This window comes from Rhopalosiphum maidis, chromosome 3 (genome assembly GCF_003676215.2).
Source record: "Rhopalosiphum maidis isolate BTI-1 chromosome 3, ASM367621v3, whole genome shotgun sequence".
Lineage (NCBI taxonomy): Eukaryota > Metazoa > Arthropoda > Insecta > Hemiptera > Aphididae > Rhopalosiphum > Rhopalosiphum maidis.
The window spans coordinates 50,515,940-50,543,829 of record NC_040879.1 but is presented as its reverse complement, the minus strand read 5'-3'; the positions used below and the strand labels follow the sequence as shown (position 1 = coordinate 50,543,829).

Here is a 27,890-nt window from a genome sequence, read left to right as displayed (position 1 = left end):
AGTTTTATTATATTAACTTTAAAAGTTTAAACAATTGTTGATGTGATACCAAAAAAAAAAAAAATAATAATAAATAAATAAATAAAGAACAAAGTTGATGAAAATCATTAAAAATACCACAATACAAAAGAAAAAATTCACGAGGTCAAAAAACTGACCTAAAATATCAAAAATGTGCTACAAAATTTAATTTATTATTATATAACTCAAACTTTATGTTGAGAAAACTAAGTTTTACTCTAAGGTAAAAAAAATGTATTTTTCTATAAATTCACAGCCCTTTTCATATCATCAATGCGTTCTGGTTGGTGGAAGCAAAACGTCAAAGGGAAACATCGACAACATCTTGTTACACATGTCCATTTGAATGTTGTCGAGTACTGGTCCAACGGCCGGATAAAGTTCGTCAGTTATTTGTATTGCATACTGGTTTACAAACCTCAACGCCACTCGGTCTGAAAACAACAGAAAAATAAATTTGGTGATTATTATAATATTATTAAACTATTAGACTATGGTACCGCAACATTAGAATAACCGACCTCGATCATAATACTTAAACACAACAGTTTACTCAGTTCATCATAAATATACACAGCTTCACAGGCACACGGTGGCTAGATGCGGAACGCACTCAGTCCTCTAATATTATGAATGCGATTAAAATAGCGTCACCCTAAAAATTGTGAAGATTCCTCCTCCCCCCCCCCATCAAACTAAGTTTGTTTTTGTCATTGCCTAATGTGTGTTGCAAAATAATGACAATGGTTTGGAACTATTGGAACCGATCGAACAAAGTTCTGTTAGTTAGTTTTTCCGATTATTAAGAAAAGTATCGGTGATTTCCCTGAACGTTGATAAATAGATACAAATTTCTGCCAGATGTTGAAGCAAAATTACTTCCAAAAAAATTGCTGACTGGAAACACAAAAATAAAAATCATAAGCAACTCCGCTCAGTATCTCAATTATTGCATGTTGATTGAGTATTGTTTTAAAATAAACAACATTAAGTGAACACGGCGGCCATACTATATAATATCATCATATTATATAAGTATGAAATATTATTAGGTATACAATTTATTGTTAAATAATAACCTATAGGTATAACAATATACATATCAATATCGCTATACACGTTATTGAATATCTAATAAAAGTTTTAGCTGAAATGTAATTGGAAATATTTATATAGAATAATTACAGAAGCCTATAGCGACCAATTAAATATAATATTATATGGTGTACCTATAGGTAGTCACAGTAATTAAATGATTTTAATCATTTCAACAACAAACCAACCATTATTATTATTAACCAATACTCGCAGTATAGTTAACGTGAATACATACTTTTAGTAATTGCTTTGTTTTCCGAGATATTGTATATAAAACTTCTTCAAAGTAAAAATTATTCAGTTAGTTACCAAGGCGTTGAAACTTAAGTATTTCAATGTGGAGTAATTTCATTTAAAAAAAAAAAAAAAACAGTGTGTTATGGACGTCAAAAGGTTTTAAAATGCGATAAAGTAATTTTAAAATGCACTACTCGAGGAACAAATTCCATTTTTCGATGCAAAAATCTCAAACAGTTTTAAAAATCATAAATACCTGAGTATTAAAATGTTTTTCTATACTAGAGAACTTCGTGAGATCGCTTATGCAGAAAAAATTAATTTTATTAAATATATATAGATACTATAATTATTATAGCCTACCTATCGGTATAAAATGTATGACTGAGTGAACTATAAACTAATATATATTTACCGAGAGAGGTAAAAATTACGGGAGGTAAATCTCGCCTATTACAGCCCCATTCAAAAATTTGTTCTGCAAAGCAACATATTATTATACTACCTACAAATTTATTATTAAGGAATCTATAATATAGACTATAGAACAACGCAAATCATGAATCGATTATTTATGAAAATATTTAAGTCTAAAAAGAAAAACTTTCAGGATCTAAAGAATTACACCAGCGTCTTACTACACAAGATGATAAATTTAATAAAAGATACTTATTATTTAAAAAAAAAAAAACATTTTTGAAAATATTTTGTTTACATCATTTTAAGTAATTACAAAACAAAATTGTTTAGAAAAAATTATTTATTTCACTAATTGTTTATTTCACTAAGTTTTTTACTCTTTTGAAATTTTGAATTTCATGTTCTGAAATAGAATATTATCGGGAGTATTTCAAAATATAAAAATCTAATTTTGGACCATTAGCTTATTATAAGTTTAAAATTTAGTAGAGCAGAATTGAGGAACAGAACTTGGTGAATTATTCAAATAGGAAAGTATTGTTTTTTTAACGATTTAAAATAATGTAATAAAACATTTGTTTTGAAAAATATGAGTGTCTTATATTATTAAATGGATCATTCAGTATAGAAACTAAATATTTTAATATTCAATATAAATAAATGTAGTATGAATTTTATTATCTAACAAATTTGACACTGTCAAGAGTACCTAAACTATCCGTATATTGTTAAAAAAAATGCATATTCATGTCACAGTACATATTTTTTATAATTCATATGTCATCTAATATGTCATTTTTTAAAAATATGTTACTTACGCTTTTCCACAAATTAATAATTCATTTAATTCACATGGATGACAGCTGGGTGGCAAACCCTAATATGTTAAGTTTATCTTAAATATGATTATTTCATTTTGCGTTACATCATTGTATTCTACTAAAATAAAAAATATTGTTAAATTAAAAAAAAAATGTAAACTCTAATACTTGTAACTATCTATTTCAAATATTTTTTATAAAATCGATGTTTATTTCATAGTCTAATACTCTAATTTAGTGGTCTTCATCCTTTTTGGGCCGACGACCCACATTTTTAGACCTAAATTTTTCACGACCCACGTAAGTTTTGTAGAAAAACTTATACTGTGATTTGATATTCATATATTATCATAATATTATATTATAGAATATAAATTATATAAACTCAATTTTCATTTATTTTATCTATAAAATAATTTTTTATTTTAAAAAGAAAACTTAACGTGACCCAAAAATGAATTATGTTTTTTTACGATATCTGTACAGGCTCGTAGCCAGACAAAATTTTCAGCTGGGGCAAAGCAAATTTTTTGGGGGCATTATGTATAAAACAATATAAAAAAATAAATATTTTTAGGGCAACAACTGGGTTAAGGGGCAACGTCCCTCCCCGTGGCTACGGGCCTGTATCTGTATCGTAATGGTTTTAATAAACTGTTATAGGATAAAGTCTGCGACTTGCAAGCGGTTACAATCCGATCGAATGTAAATGTTATTACCATTGTCGAAAAAACATATGTAAGATGCTAAATTACTACAATCATAATATTTTGTTTATTTGAAATAAATCGAATAATGTAACACATGTTAAATCTCAAAATTGATCGATTTTTTTTATTAAAGAAATACAAATCAAAATTATTTATTGTTACAAATTTACTATTTGATTATTTATTCGTTCACTATAAGTAAAAGTATAGAATTTAATATTTAGAATCAGAACTTATAATTATGTATTCTATAAAATGTATTCTAAAAACAAAATAATTTTTGTGCGCATTTAAACTTTAAATGTTATGAATATTATGATATAATTTAAGGAAACTTTATATCTATACCTATTTAACCAATTATCTTAAAGCTCCATCCACAATTTTTCATAGCATTAGCATAGATACATATTATTTTTAATCACTTATGATATGTTTACCAGCATTAAACACAATTATTTTTAAACATAATACAAATACCAAGAATTTAAATATTTCCTTAGTTCTTTTGTTTAAGTAGTTTCTCGGTAATTATTATATCTAGAAATTCCATTACTAGACGCTTTAGAACATATAATATAGCATACAAAGCTTTGTGCAGGTTGTAGCAGCAAAAGTCAACAATTCTTAAAAAAAAAAAAAAATGTTTTATACATAAAAGGGAAAAACATTATTTCTTTTAAGTTTTAAACAAAATCGATATGCATGCAGTAAAAATTTCGATTGCGACCACCTTTAAAAATGTTTAAAATGTTATTATATTGTAGAAAATACAATTTTTAACCTTTTAACTTAAAATAACGGCCGTGGAGGATATACCTATCCGTTTATAAAAGTACTTTATAAGGTTTATAAAGTATTTATACCTAGGTTACTTAATGTCTTATTTCATTTGGTGTGAATTGAACAACCGTAGATAGACAGCCAGTTTAGTAATACCAAACAGAAAATATTTGATAACGATAAACAAAATAATAAAAATACGTACAAATAAAAACGGCTTGTTATTAATTAACTATAACAACTCAAGGTAACAAAAAGAATTGCATGTACCTATTGAAATAATACTGAAAAACTGTTTTTGTACGAATAGATGAACATTAAGAGCGTTATTTTAGATCTAAATTTATTAAGTCATATAATCGTCACAACTATTCATACAAAAAACGAATAAAAAACTATAGTCGAATTTTAATCAAGATTATTATAAGCTAGTTGTCTATACTATGGTGACCAGACGTACTATTTTTCGTAGGACAGTACTTTTTTTATGCATGTCCTAGTGTCCTTAACAATAGTGTTAAGTACATGAAAATATACTCTTTTTTTTTTTGAAAATATTATGGGCTAAAGGGATAATACATATTTATGATTTTTATAGTTTGAAATTAATTTATATAATATATTTTATGGTTCAAGTTAATGCAATCTAATTAGTTGGTAGCGTATTTAATTTAATTTGTTATCTGTTAACATGTTTCCTACATATTATTAACAACGTTTTGTATTTACTTATTCGAATTTTACACATGGTATTTTTACCAAAAAAAAAAAATAATTATTTTAAATATTGCCTATAACATATAGGTACATCATTATATTATAATGTTTGTTTAAAAAGTTCACATTTTATTTTATATGATATAAAATTATATATTAGCTTTATCATATTATTATAATAACTTATTTGGAGTCCGTAGAGGTATTATAAAAATATAATAAGCAATTAATCTCTCCATTTTTATACTTTTTTTTAAATTTGTATTGGTAAAAACTTTCGGTTAAAATCGTTTTTAAAATTAACTGATAATAATTTACTGCTTTCAATTTTCAAGTAAAACCTACCCACCACCCATTGACTTACTAAATGCAATAGACTATACATTTTAAGCTTTCGAAAATGGTTTAATCTTGAAACGTATCATTATACCAATAAGATAAATGTTAAATTTAATTTAATATAAATCCGAAATCAGAAGACATAAAGCGGAATAGATGTGTAAGATCACCTGCATGCATATTTAGATGCGTCATTCTTTGTTTATTTTTCTAAGGCTCACGAAATATTATTTAAATTAATTTTTCTTAAAAAACAAAACTAAGAATAAAAAGACAATAATAATTTGCAAACTTTTCCATACAATTGGATATCTGATTAGGACAACAATACGCAAATGAGTATACTTTAAATTATAGAGTTATTCATTAAACTTGCTCATTCCATTTTTATTTACTTTAATTATGAATTCATTCAAATTTTGATTTTTAGCATTTTTAAGTGTACTCGTGGACATTAATAAGTATATACAACTATTTACATTTTTTTATATCATATAACTTATATGATATAAGGAATGTTCTGTGATGACACAAGCTTCTTTTTTCAAATAAGAAGTAACGTTTTTTACGGTTAGCTATTTAGCAGATGATTTTATCAAAAATGTCGTTGTATCTAACTCGAAATTCGAATGAGTAGTTTCTAAGTTATTAATATGTATAAACAAATTAAATAGTTCAAAAACTACTTGTTCGAATTTCGATTTATGAACGACAACAACCATTTCAGAAGAGTTACCTGGTTTACAATTTACAGTGAAAAGGTAGTGATTCTTATTTGAAAATAAAATTTTACATCGCCATAGAACACTCCTTAAATTGTATGAAAATTTAAACAATTTAAAACGTGGTCTTTAAGTATATTTAAAAGTTCCAATAATCAGAATTTTAATAAATAAATTAGTTATTTAAGGAAAAATGGAAAATTCACTTTGTATATATAATGAGATTTTGAGCCTTGAGATAAAAGTAAGTAAAATGTTTTATAATATCTTATAAGTAGTAATAAGTATAATGAGATATAAAAGGTGTATTGAAACGTGTATTATAATATATGGTATACTGTGTTCGATTCATATTACAAAACGATAGTTTGCTGTCATTCGTGCATCGACAGTCTTACATTTCGATAAAGACATTTTTAGATATTTGATATAATGCCATATTATAACATATAAGACATAGAGATGAGTAGGTACTGCAAAAAATACACTTTTATAAAGAGAAAAAACTATTATTCACAAGTAAATATTGAAAAGTACGAACGCATCATTTGGTTTAAAAATGGTATCTCACTAAAACTAACTAACTAAATAAATAAATGAATACACTAACTATATGGTAATATTAAAAGCTTATTGGTTTATGGAATACTGCTAAAAATACATTATTTTTAACTAGTAAAAAAATACAAAGCTCAAAAGCTTAATATATAATATTATCTACAAACAACTGGTATTCTCAATTTTTAAAATGATAAACTTTTAAAGTTTAAAGACCATGCCTGACAATAAAATTAATGCTTGAATTATTTTATTCAATTAAATATAGGTATTATGATAACGCACTTTAAATATTTTTAAAATTTCAAATTGTAATATGTCTTTTTAGTTCTTATAAATCCATCTATGCATATTATATTCATTAAACTTATAAAACTATATTACTTAATAGTACATGTACTTAATAGAATTATGAAACCATTTTTGAAGCCTAGCTATTATCCTTAATACTTATATTATACGTTTAAATTAAATCTTAATAACTCAAAAACTATCCGTTTAAATTTTAATATAAATACAAAAACATTTCCAAAGAAATCATCTGCTCTTCGTGATGTACAAAAAAAAAATGGTTCTCGTTTGGAAAAAAATAAGCTTATATCGATACAGTAGGAATTTCTTAATAATGGTATAAGAAATCTAATTATTTAAAAATATGATCCTTAATTTATACATATATATTTTGAAAACCCAAATTTTAATAAAGAATTTATTAAATAAAACAATATATATATTGAGCAATTGATAGCTTGGTCAATCACTTTGTATATAAGCTGTGAAAATGACTTTTGGACACATAATATTGTTTCTTACAGATATACGGTAAAAATGTATATTAAATAATATCACTGTATTATACACCTCTGCAAACAAAAAGAGACAAAGAAAAACAAAACCACTTTTCATTTTGCAATAACAAAGTACGTATATAATATAAAGAGGTGTGTTTCAAAGATTACGTTTTGGTTGTTATCCCGAATATAAAAAAACTAAAAGAAAATATTAAAATATTTTTGGTTGTGATGTATTATTATTATTATATGTATTTTTATTAATAAATTTATTATATTAAATGCAAATTTAAATATAAAAAAAAAAAAACAATTTTAAATAATAAAATCATCTATGCCACAGACATTTGAACAGTCCGTATACCTATTCATTTCAACATAGACTTGAGTACCTATACCTATGCCGGATTCTTGAATATTTAAAACAAGGGCTCCACGATTACTACGAACGAGTCTTTGTAAATTATTTCTTAATGAAAAGCGGCCGAGCAGATAAAAGTGTGCAGTCACAATGAATAATTTTTCAAAGCAGACCTTTATAGACAAAGAAAAATATATGATTGCACAATATTATTAATACTGAAGCCTTGTAAATAGTATTTGGTGAATAAATTTAAAAATATATATATAACAAAATTAGAAGATATTTTTTTGAAATAATTTCATCTGACGTCTGCACTTGTTATTTATAAATATTATGTTTATTTTACATTTTCAATTTTTGAAAATTTGAATGTAAATTAATATGTTTAAAAAAACATCAACTGACAACTGTATTCAAGAGTATAATATTATTAGAATATTTATTGACATCCATTCCAGAAATATTATGTTTTCAACTACATCGAAATAAACTTAATCGATTTTGTTAAAAAAGTGCACCAAAGCCATGAATGTCTCAATTTTCGTCAACGCTTTAATAATTTTTCCTTGTGTACTACTCGAGAAGGAATACAAAGCTATAAATCCATAAATAATGTCTTTAGAGTACGTAGGCACTTGATTAAAATGTCAAACCAATAAAAGAGATGCTTAAAACTTACTTTTAAAGTGCATCACTTGTTCCACTTAAAAAAATGATAACAAACTAACTGAAAATTAATACACACATAATATAGTATACTACATAATACTTATAAGACTAAAATTGAATAATATTCTACTGAATGACATTTAACACAAGACACTCGTTATTTCAAAAATTAAACTAAACTAATAAATTATAACATTTTGAAAATATTTTTTTGTTTTTCATAATTTTAAATCATTGAAGTATTGATGAATACTATGATTCTCATAGATTGTTGGTCCACTACTTTGTTCAACTAAATTTTAAATACTTATAAGTAATTAACTATATTTGTCAGAAATTTAATTTTTATATATTAAAATATTCCAAATAATATTCTGCCTTTGAATTTATTTATTTATTTAAATAATGTGCTCCCACATGATGCAACAGTACAGTTAATATGATATTGAACGTATGATAAATACATAATATGAAATACGAGTAATTAATTTATAGTAATTGATTCATACTATAAAATTAAATATTTATATGTTGTTATTCAAAAAAGTCAAAAACTTAAAAGATAACAATAAAAAATATAATTTTTTTCCAAAAACATTTTATAATGACTTACAATAATTGTATAAAAGAAATATTTTTAAAAACGTTATTTTTTTTCTAAAATAATGAGTGTCATATGTTCAACGGATCACTCCGTGCACTAAAATACAAACAGTTTTTTGTTAAACATTTTGCACTATTACAATAGATTATAGAGTATTGGAACGAAATTGGGCTTGCAGCTTTTTTTTTTTTCTATAGCTATTACCCGTCTATACTCTTATACTTTATAGTCAATTTGTATTTTAAAAGTTTTTCATCCAACGTGATATGGGGCGCAAGGTTGCACACAATTAATTTTGTTGTTACATGGTTATTTACATTTGTAATTTATACATAGTTAGATTGTTAGATATATTATTTTAGCATTACCTAAATACTATTACTATTATTATTTTATAACATATATACTATTATTATATTACATATAATCGCATCAGTCGTTCTCGTGACACGTCGAGCTTGACAACTATATAATATGAATACGACGTGTCAGGTTCGTCGAGGTAAATAATTTAACAAATGTATTATTATCTCAATGTATGAAGAGCAAATAGTTGATGAGCAAAAAAATAAATAAAAACTTTTTAACAAATTGATAGACTGAAATTTGAAACTAGCTAGGTAAATTACTCACTACTAATTAACTTTTATGTTGGTTTATTATTCGTTCTGTGATTCACCCTATAGCTAACTACACACTAGATAATAATGATAATATTATAACCTCGGTTATCTAATACAATCTATTATTTCAGATGTCTAAACGTAGTTACTGGTTCGGACCAAAACGCGTGCGTATAGTTTTTATAGTTAAGTATGCTTAATTTATCGGAGCAAATATACAGACATTCACAAACTCAGCCCCTGGATCCAGCATCTCACAGTTCTTCTTTTTAACTCTTTTAAATGTTAGACGAAAAATAATTCGATTTAATAAGTTAGGAACAATGTGTCATGACTGCGTCGACTTTAATACCTATTGACTAATGACTACATCTCAAACGCATAATTGTATATTGAAAATCTATACACTTCACATATATCTAATTGTTTTCAATGAAATATTATCATCTATATACAGGGCCGGCCCAATGTATTTTGACGTCCCGAGAAATGTTTTGAAAAGCGGCCTTAAACAAATTCTCTATAATATATTTAATATTTTTTATAATTACCTACTACTTACATATTTTGTTTAAAATTCTTATATTTATAAATAGGTAAAGGATTGCAAAACTTATTTGGATACAATTTATTATTCTACGGTTGTAAATATTACAAAATATGATAGGTAATTTACAACAAAAATGGAAACCCTGCAGGAGAAATGTTTCAACCAAGCAGTATTTATTATTATTATTTTATTTATTTTTTTAAATATCGTTTTTCAAAAGATCTACTATTCAGAATAAATTATTTGCATAAAATAAAGCTGTTTTCTGTTTAGTTATAATTTTGATGTTTAATTTTATCGACGTAAATAATTAATTCGTTAACAATTTTTAAATTATATAATTATAATTTAAGTGTTTAACTTATAATGTTTATTTAAGTCGTGTATACACATTAGTAATATTATTTTATCGGACATTTTTTAATGCAATCAGACTGGGACTTTTTCCTTTTATCCAAAACTACTAATTATAATCAACACGTGCTCTAATAATGATATTAAAAAATAAAAGTTAAAAAATATTTGTGACGTTTACGTTTTGGAAAACTACTATTGCAACTCGAAACGAAAAATCAACATATATTATATTATATTATACTACGATTATACTAATACATTATTATTATATAATGAGTTTCGTCACCGATTTTAGAAAATCACGCTATGAAACTTTCCTTTACACGGTATTATGTTTTATAGGCCCAGATATACTCATATTTTAAGCAAACACCATGGGTCATCAAATTTAAATTTTTATTAATTTTTTTTATTTTATTTTAAATTTGATTGAGTTGATTAATATTTAAATATATTTTTTTTATCAAATATAGATTTTTTTATTCAAATTTTTTATATATTTTTGATTTATAATTAGATTTGATAGATTTTTATTTAGATTTGTTTTATTCAATCGAGGTTTTTTTTTATTGAATAAACATTTTTTTTCAAATTAAGTTATAATATTTTTTATCAAATATGGATTTTTTATTTATAAACCGTATATCAATAATAAAAAATCATAGTTGAATTAACAAACTATAATAAATAAATAAATCTAAAAATATTAATAAAAAATCTAGATCGAATAAAATGAATCTATATCAAAATAAAAAAAAAATTAATAAAAAATCTTACTCCCACTCGGAGTTTTTTAATTTTTACAGGGGCGGTTTTTGAGTAGGAATTCCGGGAATAGCGGCAGGAATTGGCAGGAATAGAGCACTAAATATTGGCGTTGGAAAAAGTTGAAATTGGCAGGGTTGGGGAAATGTACGTTTGATCTCAGAATGAATACAAGTTCAAACGAACTAAAATGAAAATCACGATCATAATATTTTATTTGAGTACAATTATTTTACATTGTGTTCATTTTTTTTGACGTTTCGGATTCTAAGGTTTTACAATGATTTGTGCCATTACTTTTTTTCATTATTACGAATTGATATAAATATAACTGTGGTTGATAACAGGTGTTTATATACAGCGAAATCTTAACAGACACCTTCAAACAGCGGACATTTTTTCACTACTTATCTTAGGAAAACTTCTAATTACGGGACACTTTAAAGTCTACATAACTGATACTTTTAAGGTTAGAATTTGAAAATCTTATCGTAATTATTATCCAAATACATTTTATTACAATTTTAATTTCACAGATTATTATATTATCATATAGTTTATCTTATCCGCGTATGAAATATCCATCTTATTCGTTAACTGAATTTTGTTTTAAATAATAATACATAATATAAGTATGTACCATGCATAAAAATAATATAATATAATATATGTGTATCATGTTTTCGATATATTTTGATATTGCTCATTTTTTCATTTACCTTACCCCCTCTAAACAGCAGACCGAATTTCGATAACTGTGAGTGTTCGGTATTTAGTAGTTTCACAACTGTATTATACTTACAATATAATATTAAGTAGTGAAATAGTACTTACTTAGAGTGTTTTAAAATATACAATTTAAAATATTATATTCATGTATCTAATTATTTTGTTAACATTTTCATTTCGATTTCACGATAAGTTATCTTAAATAATTTAAAATATTACACAAGTGTAAAATAATGGTTTCCGTTTCATGAAACAGATAAAATATACTATGTCAATAGGCTATTTCGTGGAACCAATGTTATTTGTGGATTTGGCATATGTATGCATATTGTATACTACAATATTTAATACCTATATATTTATTTACTTAGGTACATAAACTATGTTATAATTTAGAATTTGTAAAATTAATATCATTATTTTGTTAATATATTTTTTAAACTAGCTATTTTTTTTACATTTTTTTAGACTAAGCGAAACGATTAATATTATATTTATTTTATTTATATGCGTTTTACATTACTTTGATAATTAAAAATAATAATAACATAATTTAAGAACAATATAATATATCAGTTTATTAATTTAAAATATAAACTGAAAAATGCGAAAAGATAACGTGAGGCGTTTTTTTAACAAAAAATGTTTTACTTACATCGATTCAAGCAATTACTATTTTATAGGATAGAAATCCATTCCCTATTAAATTTTAATTGACCTATCACTTATATAAAACAAATCTGATTATGTTGCACTATAGCTATTATCATATACGTGACAACATATAAATTACACGGTTATTACGAAGAATTATTTTCCCGAATTATGTAAATTTATATGAATATTTTATAGGCTATTTTCCGAGGTAAATTGTCCAATCTTTATCATTTTTTTTTTTTATTTTTAATTCTTACTTTTTAGTAAAATCGATTGGTACTGAACTATTTATACCATACTATATGGGCATAAATACCGTGTGTGATACACGTACACAACGGTTTATTTTTGGATATTACCATTCGCGCACAACTCATTCGATACAAAACCAACGAAATAATATAATAATATTATATTTACACCACTCGCACAAACAACAGTCACTGAAGTTAATACAATTAGGTCAGCTGGAAGTGGTTTACTCGTATATTTTATTTCGTACAGCATATAGGTATAGTATAATATTAAATTTCACTGGACGTTTGTTGACATCATACGACGGTATTATATATACGAGCAGTTTGGTTTCTGCTGAATTTCCGAGAAAAAAAAACGAAATCAATATTTACGTCAGTAACACAGTGCAATCAATGTATATGTATATATTAATATATTAAATAACATTATTAAACGAAAAACGGGAAACAACAACAACAACAACATCGAAGTGATGTCTGTAGCAGACAATCGCACTATTATACCTTTATCTATACTGTCGAACCAAACTTCACCCGCGAGTAAAGGTGCCAAAGGTGGTATATTATATTATATTAAATTTTATTATTTACCTTAATATTATACGAGTACTATATTACCGAGCATCCTTTCGCGATAATTGCGATTATATTCAAAATAATAATTAACTCACTCAACACCGCGTTTCCTGGCACCAAATCACTGGCGAAGATTTTAGTTTCACCGAATTTCGGTGGATTCGAGCGAAAACTTTCGAGCTGTACGAACGTGCTGTTTCTCATTTCTTTCAGCTTAGCCTTCAACACGTAGCTCGTCTCGACGTTCTCTGCAACACGGATCGCGCGTTATTGTTTAATTATAATAATATTGTAAGCGCTATGTGCGCTATGTAGATAATATAATATACAACGTAAGTAAATGTATATAAATATATATATATATAAATACGTAGATAATATATTATAATATTATACAATAAATATATACACAAGATAGTTTTGAAAGTGTTTTACACTGTTTGTACGTCTATATATAATATATATACATATGTGTATGTGTGTTAAACGCTCATATAAGCTTTTTAGACGCACACGCCCCGAAGGTTTGTAAGTATATAAGATTGTACCTATATCGTATTAATATATATATATATACCATGCATATATATATATATTACAGGTAATTTATATACTTATACAAAGTAGTATATAATATTTACGAAGGTCTTATATTTTTACACATAAATAATATATCAATTTAACTTTACTGAATGTTATGTTGTATCGGCCGTTGGCGTTTATCGGCATACGTCCCAAATATCCTTTGAACTGATATTGACCGGAGCTTAATAAGTTTTTGAAGTTTGCGGAGAATCCCACTTCCATTTTATTTGGATTTTGAAGTTTTGATCTATATTATATCACGACGTATTAATCAAACACACATCATATATATATATATAATATGATATATTCGTAAGTATTATATTGCGTATTATGCGCGTGTATATATACATATATAAGTAAATTCTACGAATTGAATTTTCGGTCAAACATAATATGAACTCTACTATTATATATATACACACCTGCTTATATTATTACGTCCATATAATCAGACTATACCTACAGGGAGCTTCACCAGACATGCTCGTCTCATTTTTCTTATTCAAAAGTGTACATATAGTTATTCAAAATTTGATGTTTGAAATTTTTAAATATATTTTATGACGATATTGTCAAATTCTAAAGATTTTTTTTTAATATTTGAGCAGTGTTCTTCATCTGTTACAGCTATACAAATTTCTAATCTTTCTTTCAAATGAGAATCCCCTTCTTCTATTTAAACTATTTAGCGTAGGTATATTTATTTTTTTAATGTTGACAATATAAGTTGTTGAACTTATTTATAATTATTCAAAAAATTAGAATTTGAATAAATTTAAATTGATTATTAAATTAAAAATTGGGGAGGGAGAGCATTCTTCGTGAATCACCTTTAATGATAAACCTATTTATATTATTATGTTCGTATATACATGTACACGTTAAGTTAAATAAATACGTACATTGACATAATATGCGTTAAAATACATAAGCCTGTATACGTGTATTTGTTATCACGTACCTGCAGAATAAGTCGTCAGTTTGATTATTAATCTTAAGAGGATGTCAGCGCAATATTTGTTTTCTCTCTTAGACCCACGAGAAAAAATAAAATAGACTTGATAAACTCTTTACCTGTTTACCTATATTATATTATACAGCTACAGTGAAATGAAATAACTATAATAATTTGAGTTGGTTATGTGGAAGCTGCTAATACAGTCGAAGAATACTTTTATCGAAAATAATCTAAGTCGGTGATCTTACATTATATAAGTACCTGATACGATCTACCCTGCAATCGAAATTAGACCTAAACTCACGCTAAAATATACGTAAGAACCAGTCGTATAAAGTATTCAAAAAAATAAATTCAAATATGTATTCAAATAATCTCTTTATTCTTTAAATAATTTTTTTTTTTTTTGAAATAGAAAAATAGTTTTAAATGCATAGAAAACAATTTTTTTTAATCAATCCGTAATCCGCATACATAGTTGTTACAAGCATTACTTTTTGCTTATTTATACTATAAATACAATAATTATTTGTATATTTATCATGTATTCATGTTTATACATTAATTATAATTATTTTATAAGCATTGATTACCAACCATTCAAAATATTAAAACTGACATAAATTATTGGTAAAAAATATATTTTTTAAGTAATCGAATTCATTTTCATGTACTCAAATGTTTTTTTTTAAATTACCATATTTTTAATACGTATGAGTATTCTATTCAGAATTTTTCAATTAATTTGGAAATTAAAAATCTAACTAATATACAACACAAATTTTATAAGACTGGTAAGAAATAACCTACTGCAGAAAATATATACATTTCACCTTATATTATACATCTATAAATATCTTACCTGAGCGATAACAACTTGACTGTTGTCAAACCTTCAGTCATCATGTTCTTTACTGAAATTTTTCCACCAATCAGACGAGCTTTATGTTCGAAATTTAACGGATTTTCCAAGGGCAACGGATCAAATTCACGCAAACCAAATTCATCATTACCTATAATCATATAAATACATTCAATAAAAATAACTCGTATTTATTATTTTACTTTATATAAATTATAAGTATGTTAAAAGCCTATAAAGTTACACATTTATTTGTAAAATATTACACAAAAAATTCAATTATATCATATTTACGTATACGTATTGGAAAATGGAAACAGACATCTTATGCATAAAACAAAGTAATTAAAAATTATGTTTTTAAAAAATAATATCTAAATTGAAAATTCTTTACGGAATGTAACATGAATAAAGGAGTTAATTAATATAGTTGTATTAAATTTGAAAACAAATTTATAATAATTATAGGATTACGTTGTTAAAACAAAAATAATTTTAATAAAAAACAAAAACTTGTAAAAATCAATCTTATTTAAAATCTTATTAGTATAATATAGAGTAGAAATATATTTTTTTTAAATCAATTTCCAGTGCACCTTATAAGAAGTCTTTAACATTCAAAGAAAAAAATTGAAATCGAATCGTTCTACGACGTGTGGGAGTTTTTCCTGTAAGGCATGTTATTGAGAAAAAAATAAACAACAGGCCCCATAAAAAAAAAAATATTTAAATGGACATAAAATATATTCCAAATGGATATAATAATGATTAATGAGCACGTTTTAATATTTATTTTTTTTAATGTATTTGAAAATAATTACATATTTACATCTTATTATCATAATTATTATTATTTTATACTAAGAATTTACATAAAAACAATTTTAGAAAATTCGTTGAATTCCGACACTCGCACAAAGCTTTGAATACTGTTAAATACTTTATTGTTTTACCAACGAAAGAAAATAGTAAAATTTGAAAAAGGATTTTATTATTCCCGGAAAATATATTATACATATAAGTACTAAAATAAAATAAATAGGGAGTATTTTAAAGTAAATTTCGTGCGTTCTTCTATACAGCACTTGTTTTCGGGGCTGAAGTGCTATATAGTTAATGTTGACTTAATTTGGTACAGCTGCAGTCACAGTGGTTTGCAGACTTATATCATACTCTCATAGGTACCATTTAGCTAAGCGTTAAACACTTCCAAAAAATTACGTATAATTAAATTATCAATTTTAAAGATTAATTAAGAATTCCTATAAAAATAATTTGTGTTTTAAACAAATTTTATAAAATCCATTTCTACAAATTTAATATTAAATAAATTATAACTTTTAATATTTACAAATATATTCCAGAAAAATTCCTAAAAAGAAAAGTAAGAAGAGTAATCCAAAAATGTGGATAAATGCTGAACTTCTTTATTATAATATTATGCATACATATACTGTAAATTCCGATATGTAAACATTATATTATAATAATAATTATTATTAAAGACGCTATAGCGGCCGCCACGTCGACCTCTTATACAGATTATAAGTATAACGTAGGTGAATAACATATATTATGTATACACAATCGCCGAGAATATAGCTGTTCCGTTGCGTGGAAATATTTACACACTTCCATGTTTCTGATCTCTCGCGCGCTAACTTTTGTATGATGTACAGTACATTTTAGCCCTGTCAAGTCCCACCTGATATCTTAAAGCAGATGTTTTGTTTATCCAAAACTAAAAACATGATATAGAAAACCACCCACTAAACTGCTTGAGCTGGAGATTAATTCTATTTTAATTTTTGTTTTCAATAAATAAACATTGATCATAAAATATTATTTAATTTATTTTGAATATTTAGTTTTATTATGTTCTACTACGTTTAACTAAAATTTGACAGCTGTATTTTTACGCAAAAAATAATTAAAAACTATGTTTTATGTATAGAGTGAAACCTCCCCTAACGGACACTTACCAGTAGCGGACTATTTCTTGGGGACAAGGACATTTCTATTACTTTTTAATTTAAAAACTTCCCAATAACGGACGCCTATTTTTAAAAAAAAATTAGGAATAACAGGGAGTTTTACGCAAACCCAGTGTTTGACAAAATCGATTTTTTTTTAGTATTACTCAAAAACAAACAACCGTAGATACTTGAAATTTCACAAAATATTTATGTTACATTTCCAACATATGAAATAATTTTATAAATATTTTCTTTTTGAGCTATTGAAGACTTTTTTTGAGACATTTGGGATTTTCAATCTTTTTTTTCTGAATATTAATAACATTTTTTGGCTCAAAATGCTTGAAAATTGAATGTGAGTTTCCATATAAGTTTTTCATTCACCAAGTTTCATATAAAATGATTTAAAAATTAATTTTAATTAAAAATATCTATTACTGCAGTTCCACTCGACACTTGGCCGCCTTTTTTATCTTTTGATTTTTTTAAATGGAAAATGGGTATTGTATTGATATTATATTATATTTTAAATGTTAACAATAATATTAGTTTTTATTTTATTTGACTAATTTGTCAATTATTAAAATTAATCGTACCGTTTTTTTCTTTAAAACTTTACTTTTTATGAATTTAAAAAATTCACTCCCTCTGAATAACGGACAAATTTCGGTGACCGAGAGTGTCCGCTACTCAGCATGGGTTTCACTGTATTATAGTTAACAAGCATCCCGCTTTGAGAGGTCACGTTATCTACAATGTATAGACACACTATTTCAGTCAGTGTGTATAGTGCAAACATTATATAAAAATTAATTTAGTTGAACGGTTTTCTAAATCGAACAATCAGTTCATTAGTTAAAACAACCCATTGATATTATTTACAACGATACAGACTTTAGAAAATGAAAATTTAATTTAGTAACCCATTAAATGTTTGTTTCTTTTTATTTTTCATATGCCGTTAAAAAAAAAAATATAGCAATCTATAAAAAGACGTACGCGAGTATCAGTGTACGGGCTATTATATCAACTGTACATTGCGCCAAAAATCGTTTGGTCTAATTTTCTTCTATATGTTTGCATGTTATTAATATTGTAATATAGTCCGATTTTATTGGACGAACAGTTATTCGAATCAAAAGAAATAAAACCGACCGCGGTCAGTATAAAAAATCGGTTATTTATGTACTTATTTATTTATTTATTTATTTATTTATTTACACGGGTGCAGTGTGACAAAAGGAAACGTTTCCATCCCGTTGGAATAACGTGTTAATATGTTATAGAAATGTCCGTATTCTGTAAAACGCAATAATATTTATTATTATTGGGTACTTAGTTCTTATTTATATTATACTTCTTCGGGTTTATGTTATACGAGACCAATAAAATCGAAACTTGTTGAAAAAGCCGCCGTGTCGGCACGTATATATTAGAACGTAAAACATCTTGACCCATATTTTATTATTATAAACGTATAGGAGGTATATGTGAGCGAAAAAATTATCAAGAGCCGGGTATGATTTCAATGATTTGTACGTACAATAATAAAAATAATAATTAATAACGTAATATCGTATAAGCATACGATATTATACGATGCTGCTGCATCTTCTTATGTTACCTTTATGGAATTGCTCGACCACGTCGTTAATTCTTTTGCGGATGCAAACGTCTATTTTTGGGTCGTCCCGAAAACATAGATCTGTGTATTCACCCGGTCCGTCGGCTGAAAAAAAAAAAACAATTTACACACTATAATATTATTAATGTTATAACGTCGTCGGACGGTCGTACACGCTGCGCGCATATACCGCTCGCAGTATTATAACCGATGCAGTAGGTACAGTGAAATATTATTATAATATTATTGTTAATTCGTATAATATCATACAAGTGAACTATATAATATTATATTACATTATATTATTATAATAATTTACGCATTATAAAATATTATTATCGTTTTCGGATATCGTCTGAACCGTTGCTTACTTAGTTACTTATTAATTTGTCAACATCCGTACACACACACACACACACACACACACAAACACACACACACAGACCCGGGTATTTATACCCCGTTTCGTGTGTATATATACGCGGGCACACACACACACACATATCCGTACACGCTCACTCGCAAATTACTGATATTATTTTAGAACGCATTCGAAAATAACCGAATGGAAACGCACGCCAGTGTGAAAGACGATATTGTGCGGCGGCGGGCGTGCGCGCGCCACTGTGTGTGTGTGTGTTGAAAAAATTTATTTATTTTTTGTTGCAATCACGGGCGATGGCGATAATATTATACGACAATAATTATTGCAAGGCTAGGTGAACGATAACGATTTTTCTTTGTTTTTTATTTGCTTCGTTTGATCTCTCGAGAAAAAAAAACGTCGTCAAAATACAGTCTCGGCAAAAATGCAAACACAAGCTGACGATTGTCACTATTATATCATTACGCCGCACAATATATATATATATATTGTACATACGAATGATATCGGACGTGTACACGAAATAAAACACAATGGATTCCGAGTGTGTTGGTTTATTATATATGTATACTATATTTTTATTAGTCTTTCAAGATTTAAGAAACACTTACACACGAAGAGACAACATTATCATGTGCAGCATCGTAATATAATTATTGCAGTAGGAGATATATGATGATATTATAATACTATAGATCACCTAAATATATGCGGAGAATAAAGCGGACTGATGATCTTAGGTCCTGATTGTAATAAACTTATTTAGGGCCTGTAGATGGCAAATAAATCCCCAGATTTATCAAATTATTACCAATTAAGGTGGAAGAAGGACTTTTTAAATTTTGTTTTTGAACTATCGCATATAATGATATATTATATTATTAATTTTTATCGTCAATGTATACTACCCAAACATGGACGCGGAATACGTCGTTTGTGCCCCGGAAATCTAACTTTAGAAACTCATGCCAGACGGCAATCCGTAATAATAATCGCATTTCGTTTTCGAATAATTCTCATTCCGCCATATTTTTGATATTACACGTCATAATATTTATTTGTATCGATATACATATACAATGTACATTATTAAGTAAAGGCTAAACGGTTAACGAATACCACTGCACTTCATAAATGAACAGATATACAGTCGACTCTCGGTAACTCAATTTTTTTACTTCAAGTACAAATAAATTGCCTTCAAACGATATATAGGGATTAATTAGTTTTTGAATTACTCAAATATTTGTTCCTTTTCAATTTCGAGTTACCGAAAAACGGTAGTCGAAATATACATTAAATTTGGTACTGTAGATTATTTTTAATACAAAATAACCATGAATTTTATAGTATATAATAATTATAATATTATTTATTAATGTAAATAAAAACGAACTCTGTTTGCGTAAATTATACACTCGAAACTCAACACAAAAAAATACACAATGGTTATATGCGTATTCGGAGTTTGCGGTTCGTTAAAGTTCACTCGTATATGTTGACATCTACGAAAGCACGTGTTGTATGGTTGTACTTCTTTAAAATATTCGTTAGTACTTGTTCACAACTCATGAACTTTTTTTATTCGTGAGGTTCATAGATATCCATCAATATAACAACCTCTGAAATATTATGCATTATATAAAACCTATTCGAAGTATGAAAGTTACAAAATGAACATAATGCACTCTTCAGCATAAGCTATGCAAGAGAATTTAAATTTGCTTGTGTAAAAATGTTTGTAGATAGCGAAGATGAAGTTGCGATTTGAATAGTATTAGATATATATGTTTAAGTGTAAAATATAAAAATGAGAATATGTACAAAAAACATTGAGTGTTTGGACCACGAAATTATTTAAAAAATATAAGAAACGTTACTAACAAATCTAAAAGTCTTAATGGTTTTTTTTTAATTCAAATACATACTTCCTTCGATAAAATCCACATGAATATTTATTTTGAATGTATAGTACTACACTACTGTAATAGTGGTGATGCTTTGTGAAATGACCTGATGTCATCGGTAAATAGTAAAAGTTTGAGAACTTTGAATTTTGATGTCTCCTTCAAATGTATACTGTATAGTAATACTCAATTTGATTAATACATCAATGAACAAAATACTCATCTGAAAAATTGTATGTCTGCTATGTGCTAAGAATAAATTATTTGAAAATATTTTCTAACACTATTTCTTTTTAGCAAGTAATAATAATATAGCTTTATTAAAATCTTAGTTTTTTGTTTAAAATCTTACCCCAACTTATATCAAACATTTTTATCTACATATTTTTTATTAATTCAGATTTACAGATTAAGCAAAGGTTTTTAATGACAATTTTAGTTTAAATTTATAAATATTTTAATATATATTAATAGATAGCACATAATAGAAATTACAATTCTGATTTTTTTTTTAAACATAATATAAAAATATCTCTTAAATTCAACATACAAAGAATTTTAACCAATATATTATAGTAAATAATATCATTGATTATTAAAGTCAGTATTGAAATAATTGGATATAATTTCAATTTTTTTGAAATTTTAACTAACAATTTTAGGTATTTACAGAACATATAAATGATATGCTGGTCCAGTCTACCTTCTAGTTTTCTTAAACTTATTGTAAATAATTTATCTTACATCACGTAATCTAACCGTTATAACGCATATTATAAATAATATCTTGGATAATGTGTATTGATAATTAATTGTGAATGATAAAGTCAATATAGTTAAAAAGTTAATTTATTAACATTTTCAGAATATAGAAAGTGTTTATACTTCAATAAATTATAGGTATACAAATTGTATGGCTTCCGTTTACACCAAGAAAGCAAAATGGAAAACATATACAAGAATTTAATATTTAATTAAACAGAATATTATTGTTGTTTTATTAGTCTAAAATCAGAATAACTTGCTTTGACGCGTGCAATAGTATACGTAATTTTAATCAAATGGGAAAAGTCACTTAGTGTAAGACTTACTCTGACCTAAATTTACTGAAAATTCAAAAATTTCATAGAAACCTTATTTTTTTTTATATAAAAATTATTTATACCTGCTAATTGAAAAATAAATTAAATCATTCGATTAAGTTATATATACATATTGATTAGATTAGCGAAATTTTAAAGACTAGCTGTTTCATAACATGTCAATTATAAATAGTAAAAAAGATACTTAAATCAGTTTAATCATATAATAATACAAATATATTTTGAACCCTTAAAGTTAAATATTTAAAATATTTTGAAAATTTTAAAATTAAGTTGTAAACCAGTAAACCTAATATTAATATATTAGTGTTACAGTAGTTATTTGCATTAATACAATAATACTTAGCCCAATAAGCGGCGACTACTGTATAATAATGACATGAACCTATGTATTTATTTTTCGTAATCACTTTATTTGAACGTTAAAACAATACGTATAGGTACAATATGATTATTTTTTTATTTTTTTTTAAACTTGACACTCGTTATATTGGTAAGTATCTATTTAAATTTTCTTTAAAAATCCGTTTTTATACTTCTGTATAATAGCAAATATTATTATAATTATATTATTAATTTTAAAATTATATTTTTCTTCATCTATTGTATACGTAGCAAATTTTTTTCGGATTTTTGACATTTTTAACTACAATAAATCTATTGGTAACCTTTACTTTTAATATCATATAATGAAGCAATATAGTTATAACTATTGTTAATTATAAAGCATTAACATAACCTATAGTGACGTTACTGACATAATTAAAACAATGTATATGAAGTTGCAAAGGACGTCCACTGTCCAGTCCAGAACATTTTTATCATAGATATATAGCGTCGTTCATCAAAACTTTAAAATTAAAATGATTTTAAAGAAAAATTAAGATAATATTCATTATTATTTATACATAAACATTTCCATAAAATTATAAAGAATTTAAATGTTTTTTTGAAAATATGATTTTTTTTGTTTGAAAACAAAAAAACCTAAAAAATTACGATGATTTAGAATACTAAGAGGGAAATAGGACATAACAACCACCTTATAAATGCCTAATGCATTTCGTCATTGAATAGATTATTGTAATTAATAATTTAAATTTGTATTCAGTGATAAATCATTGTCTACGATGAAAAAAGATTTTAAACGAAGGTGTTCGTCTGCTAATATGTTAATATGAAATAATTAATCGTTTTGACAAATATTGTCAAGATTTTAAATTCAAACCCTTATACAACTAGCTTTATGCTAATTGTTTTTTAAATTCTCGTATTAAATACTTCTTCTTATAAAACTTGCAATACATTTTTGAATTCTAAATAATTGCAAATTTTCACAGTTTTGACAAATTTCGTCAACATTTTAAATTCAGCCCTCGTTATAAATAATCACTACCTTGTATAACCTAATAAACATATAATAATATATTAAATATTATATATATATATTACGATACATTCGTATTGAATAATTTAATAATATTAATTTATTGTTCGCGAATAAAATCATTACATTACTAATAGGTATAATTATATAAATAATATAATAATAATTATGACTATAAAATTTATTTTAATATATTAATGGTTCACAATAAATTAGCAAATGTAAAATATAGATATACACGAATAACGATGTTAAGGTTTTTGTCGCTATAATATTATGTGCATAAATCGCCAAATAGGTTTTACTATTACAATAATACTATATAATACATTTTTATTTTTATATAACATACTTAAGTCTAAAATATCTACTTTTATAATAACAATATAATACTTTAATTTGCTATTTTAAAGTGTAATCATTACATAAAATCTAAAGTGCTAATTACACTGTTAATTTATTACATTTTGCCATTTCGAAATATGTATTTATTTCTTTTATAATTATTTAAATTATTATTTTATTATGCTTTCTGTAAGTTTTTTTATACTTTTTTCGAATAACGACAAATATTTTAAATTTTATATTCCTAAGCAAAACATTTTTTTAATACAATTGTTGCATGCATATATATATATATATACTGTAAATAATAATTTCGATGTACAATAATCGAATTTCGAACAATATGATGGTCATCAGTTAGTTATAATTTATAAGAATTTAAAGTTTAGACGAGTGGGATAGAATAGTATTATATGAGTACCTCGAAAAATATAAAATATCCACTATACTACGCTATTCTAAATTTTAAATACTCATCACTAATAATTACCTATACTTGCTCTTAATATTATCTAGATTTTGAGACTTAATATTACACAAACTATCCTCGGAAATAAATGATTTTTCATATACAATGTTTTATCATTGAATTCAAATTTAACAATTTACGCTTGAAACCAATACTATAGGAGTTTACTATTCTACATTTTTACAACAGACCTAGTTTCCAGGGAATTAAGTTTTTGCACATCGAAATTCTCAGAAAAATATCCGAAATATGAAATATTTAATGAATATGAAATTTAAAATAAATATATGTGCTGTCATTCGAAAAAAATAAAAACTTAATGATAAAAAATCTTATAACATATATTGTTTTTTAGTAGCTTCAAATAATGTAAAAAAACAAATATACATATCTAATATATATATATATATATATTTCCAAAAATCGAGTACGAACGATTCGTATTCATTAGACCCCGGTGAACATATACACAGACGAACACGTGATACAATAATACATACCATATAAATTATAATTCATAACAACAGCGTTATACTGTGCGCAAGCAATTACACAAGTATAATTTATATGCTAATGATTGTCGCGTGCGCGCGTATAAGTGTATAACACGAAGTTGGCTTTTTAATTATATATTATTGCATACATGATTTGATGTGCACACAACGGCGAAAATATTATAACGAGCAGATATGATGATGTACCAATACAATATTATTATCTTTGATATCATATATATTATACGGTGCCCAATGTATACCTGTACAGCACGAGCCTGCACGGAGTATATATTATATATGCCTTACATTATATTTACTTACCAGAGTGAACGAAAATTTTCGGCGAGATGAAGAATTCCATCGTGCAGACAACGAACCAACCGAATACGACGTACTTATCGTTCATCTTAGCCGTGTGTACAATACCTACTATATAATGTTATAATCGCGTAATTGCTTTTTCGCGTGCGACGACGGTAGGTTTTGCGAGGTAGAGTCCGCGTGCGTTTGTAACGACAACAACAACAACAACAACAACAATAATGATAATGATAATCGATATTTCTACTGCAGTCGTTATAAATATATGTGACTATACGATATTATTGCGCGGTCGTCTCTGTGTATAATATTATAGCGCAATGGGACGACGATCGCGACGAGATATTGTACGATATAGGCACGCTGATAATATACGCGTCCGGTTTTTTACGCAGTCACGCGAAATCCGTACGGCCGAAGAATAACGATGGGTCGTAAGCGACGCGACTGTTTTAAGTCGACGGCGCTAAAGACTCGGACGCTTTGGGTCGGCGATCACATCCGCGTGGCCCGACGCGTTTTCACGCGGCCGAGACAATGGCCGCAGACGACAATAAAATATCTCGTCGCGCGTGTATAATATAATACGACCGATGTGCCATCGGTTATTATGGCGGGTTTCCCATCGATTTCGCCGCAACAGAACGGGACGTCCCGTACCGTTCGATCGATTGTTCCGGGCGGGGACCTCGCGCGGTTTAGAAACCTTTCCGTACAAAACAGATAATACTAATGTGTAATATATTATTATTACTATAATTATTGTGAAATTAATTATTTCACGCGACGTCGAAAAGCCGGCAATAGAAGAAGAAGACGACGACGACGAAGCCGGAAGGTATATATATATATATATATATATGTATTATGTATATATACATGGATGTATGAATGTATACATGCGCGATATCACATTATAAAATAGAAATACTCATTCATGTGTGGATTTTCACAATTCGCCGCGATTGTGTAACGCCGGGCATGAGAAAGTTCAATACTCGAAATGAATAATAAGAAAATAAAAAAAAAAAAACAAAATTAATTAAATATACACTTTGTGCGCATTCGAAACGATAATAATATATGTATACGAGCTGAGACGCGCGAATAGCCCATTCTTCTGGCACTCGTTTCGAAAAAAATGTCATAAAAATGACAAATAAATAATAATATATATATACCTAAATAAAAACTAGAAGACGGACCTACAAGTAACGCAGGGACTTATATTTATATAATATAATATGTATAGATTGCATACCAGGAGGACGCCTTATCGTGTTGTTATAATATAGTTCCTACCAATAACTTTTTTATTTGTAATATTTTTCAGTTTTATTTTTAAAGTTTTTTTATAGTTAGGACTAAGATTATATTAAATATAGAATGTTATTTTACGATTTCTGATTATTATTTTTGTCAGTAATGTCCACAAATCACCTCATAATGAGTTAAATGATGGTGTTTTTTTTTTTTTGCATATTTTGAAAAAAATGCGACAAATGCATGTTTGATGGTATATTTCGGCCAAAACTGAAAACAAAGAACAGTGTAAATTTTTTTTTTGAGTATATATATATATATATAAAATCCCGTTATAACAAACTCCAGGGGACCGAATTTTTTTTCGTTATAACGGAAATTTCGTTGTAACGAAAATTCCAATAAGCTCTTTATGAGCCCTGCTTTTCGACATGGGACTTCTATGACTTTCGTTATAACGGGATTTTTCGTTGTATTGGTATTCGTTGTAACAGGAATTTACTGTACTATATATCATATTTTTTGGCGTATATAATATTAATGCATATTTTTGCATATTTTTAATAAGCCAAATGCCTATTTTACAATTTTTTATTGCATATAAATCCTAGCCAATTATAGCATATAATCATAATGTTTATATTTATTATAATTTTTTTTCTACGCATAAATACTTAAAGTAAGAATTTTCGTATTATACTTAAACCTAATATGGCTAATGGCTAAATATTTATAATATATACAGAAAAAAAATATAACTGATACTACATCAGTGATGCATGCGGTGGTATGCAAATATCTAAAAAATTGAATTACTGATTTCTAGTATTACGTTAT

General features: G+C 26.2%; 1 protein-coding gene across 1 annotated transcript; it reads right to left on the bottom strand.

Moving 5' to 3' along the window:
• Nucleotides 1-107: 107 nt before the first annotated feature.
• LOC113558537 lies at nt 108-26,243 on the bottom strand. Its single transcript, XM_026964023.1, has 6 exons — nt 25,791-26,243; nt 19,377-19,481; nt 15,777-15,927; nt 14,058-14,200; nt 13,464-13,616; nt 108-455 (listed from the first exon to the last, which is right to left on the bottom strand). The coding sequence occupies exons 1-6, from the start codon at nt 25,873-25,875 to the stop codon at nt 292-294; spliced, it is 801 nt and encodes a 266-aa protein (XP_026819824.1). The 5' UTR covers nt 25,876-26,243; the 3' UTR covers nt 108-291.
• Nucleotides 26,244-27,890: the final 1,647 nt, after the last annotated feature.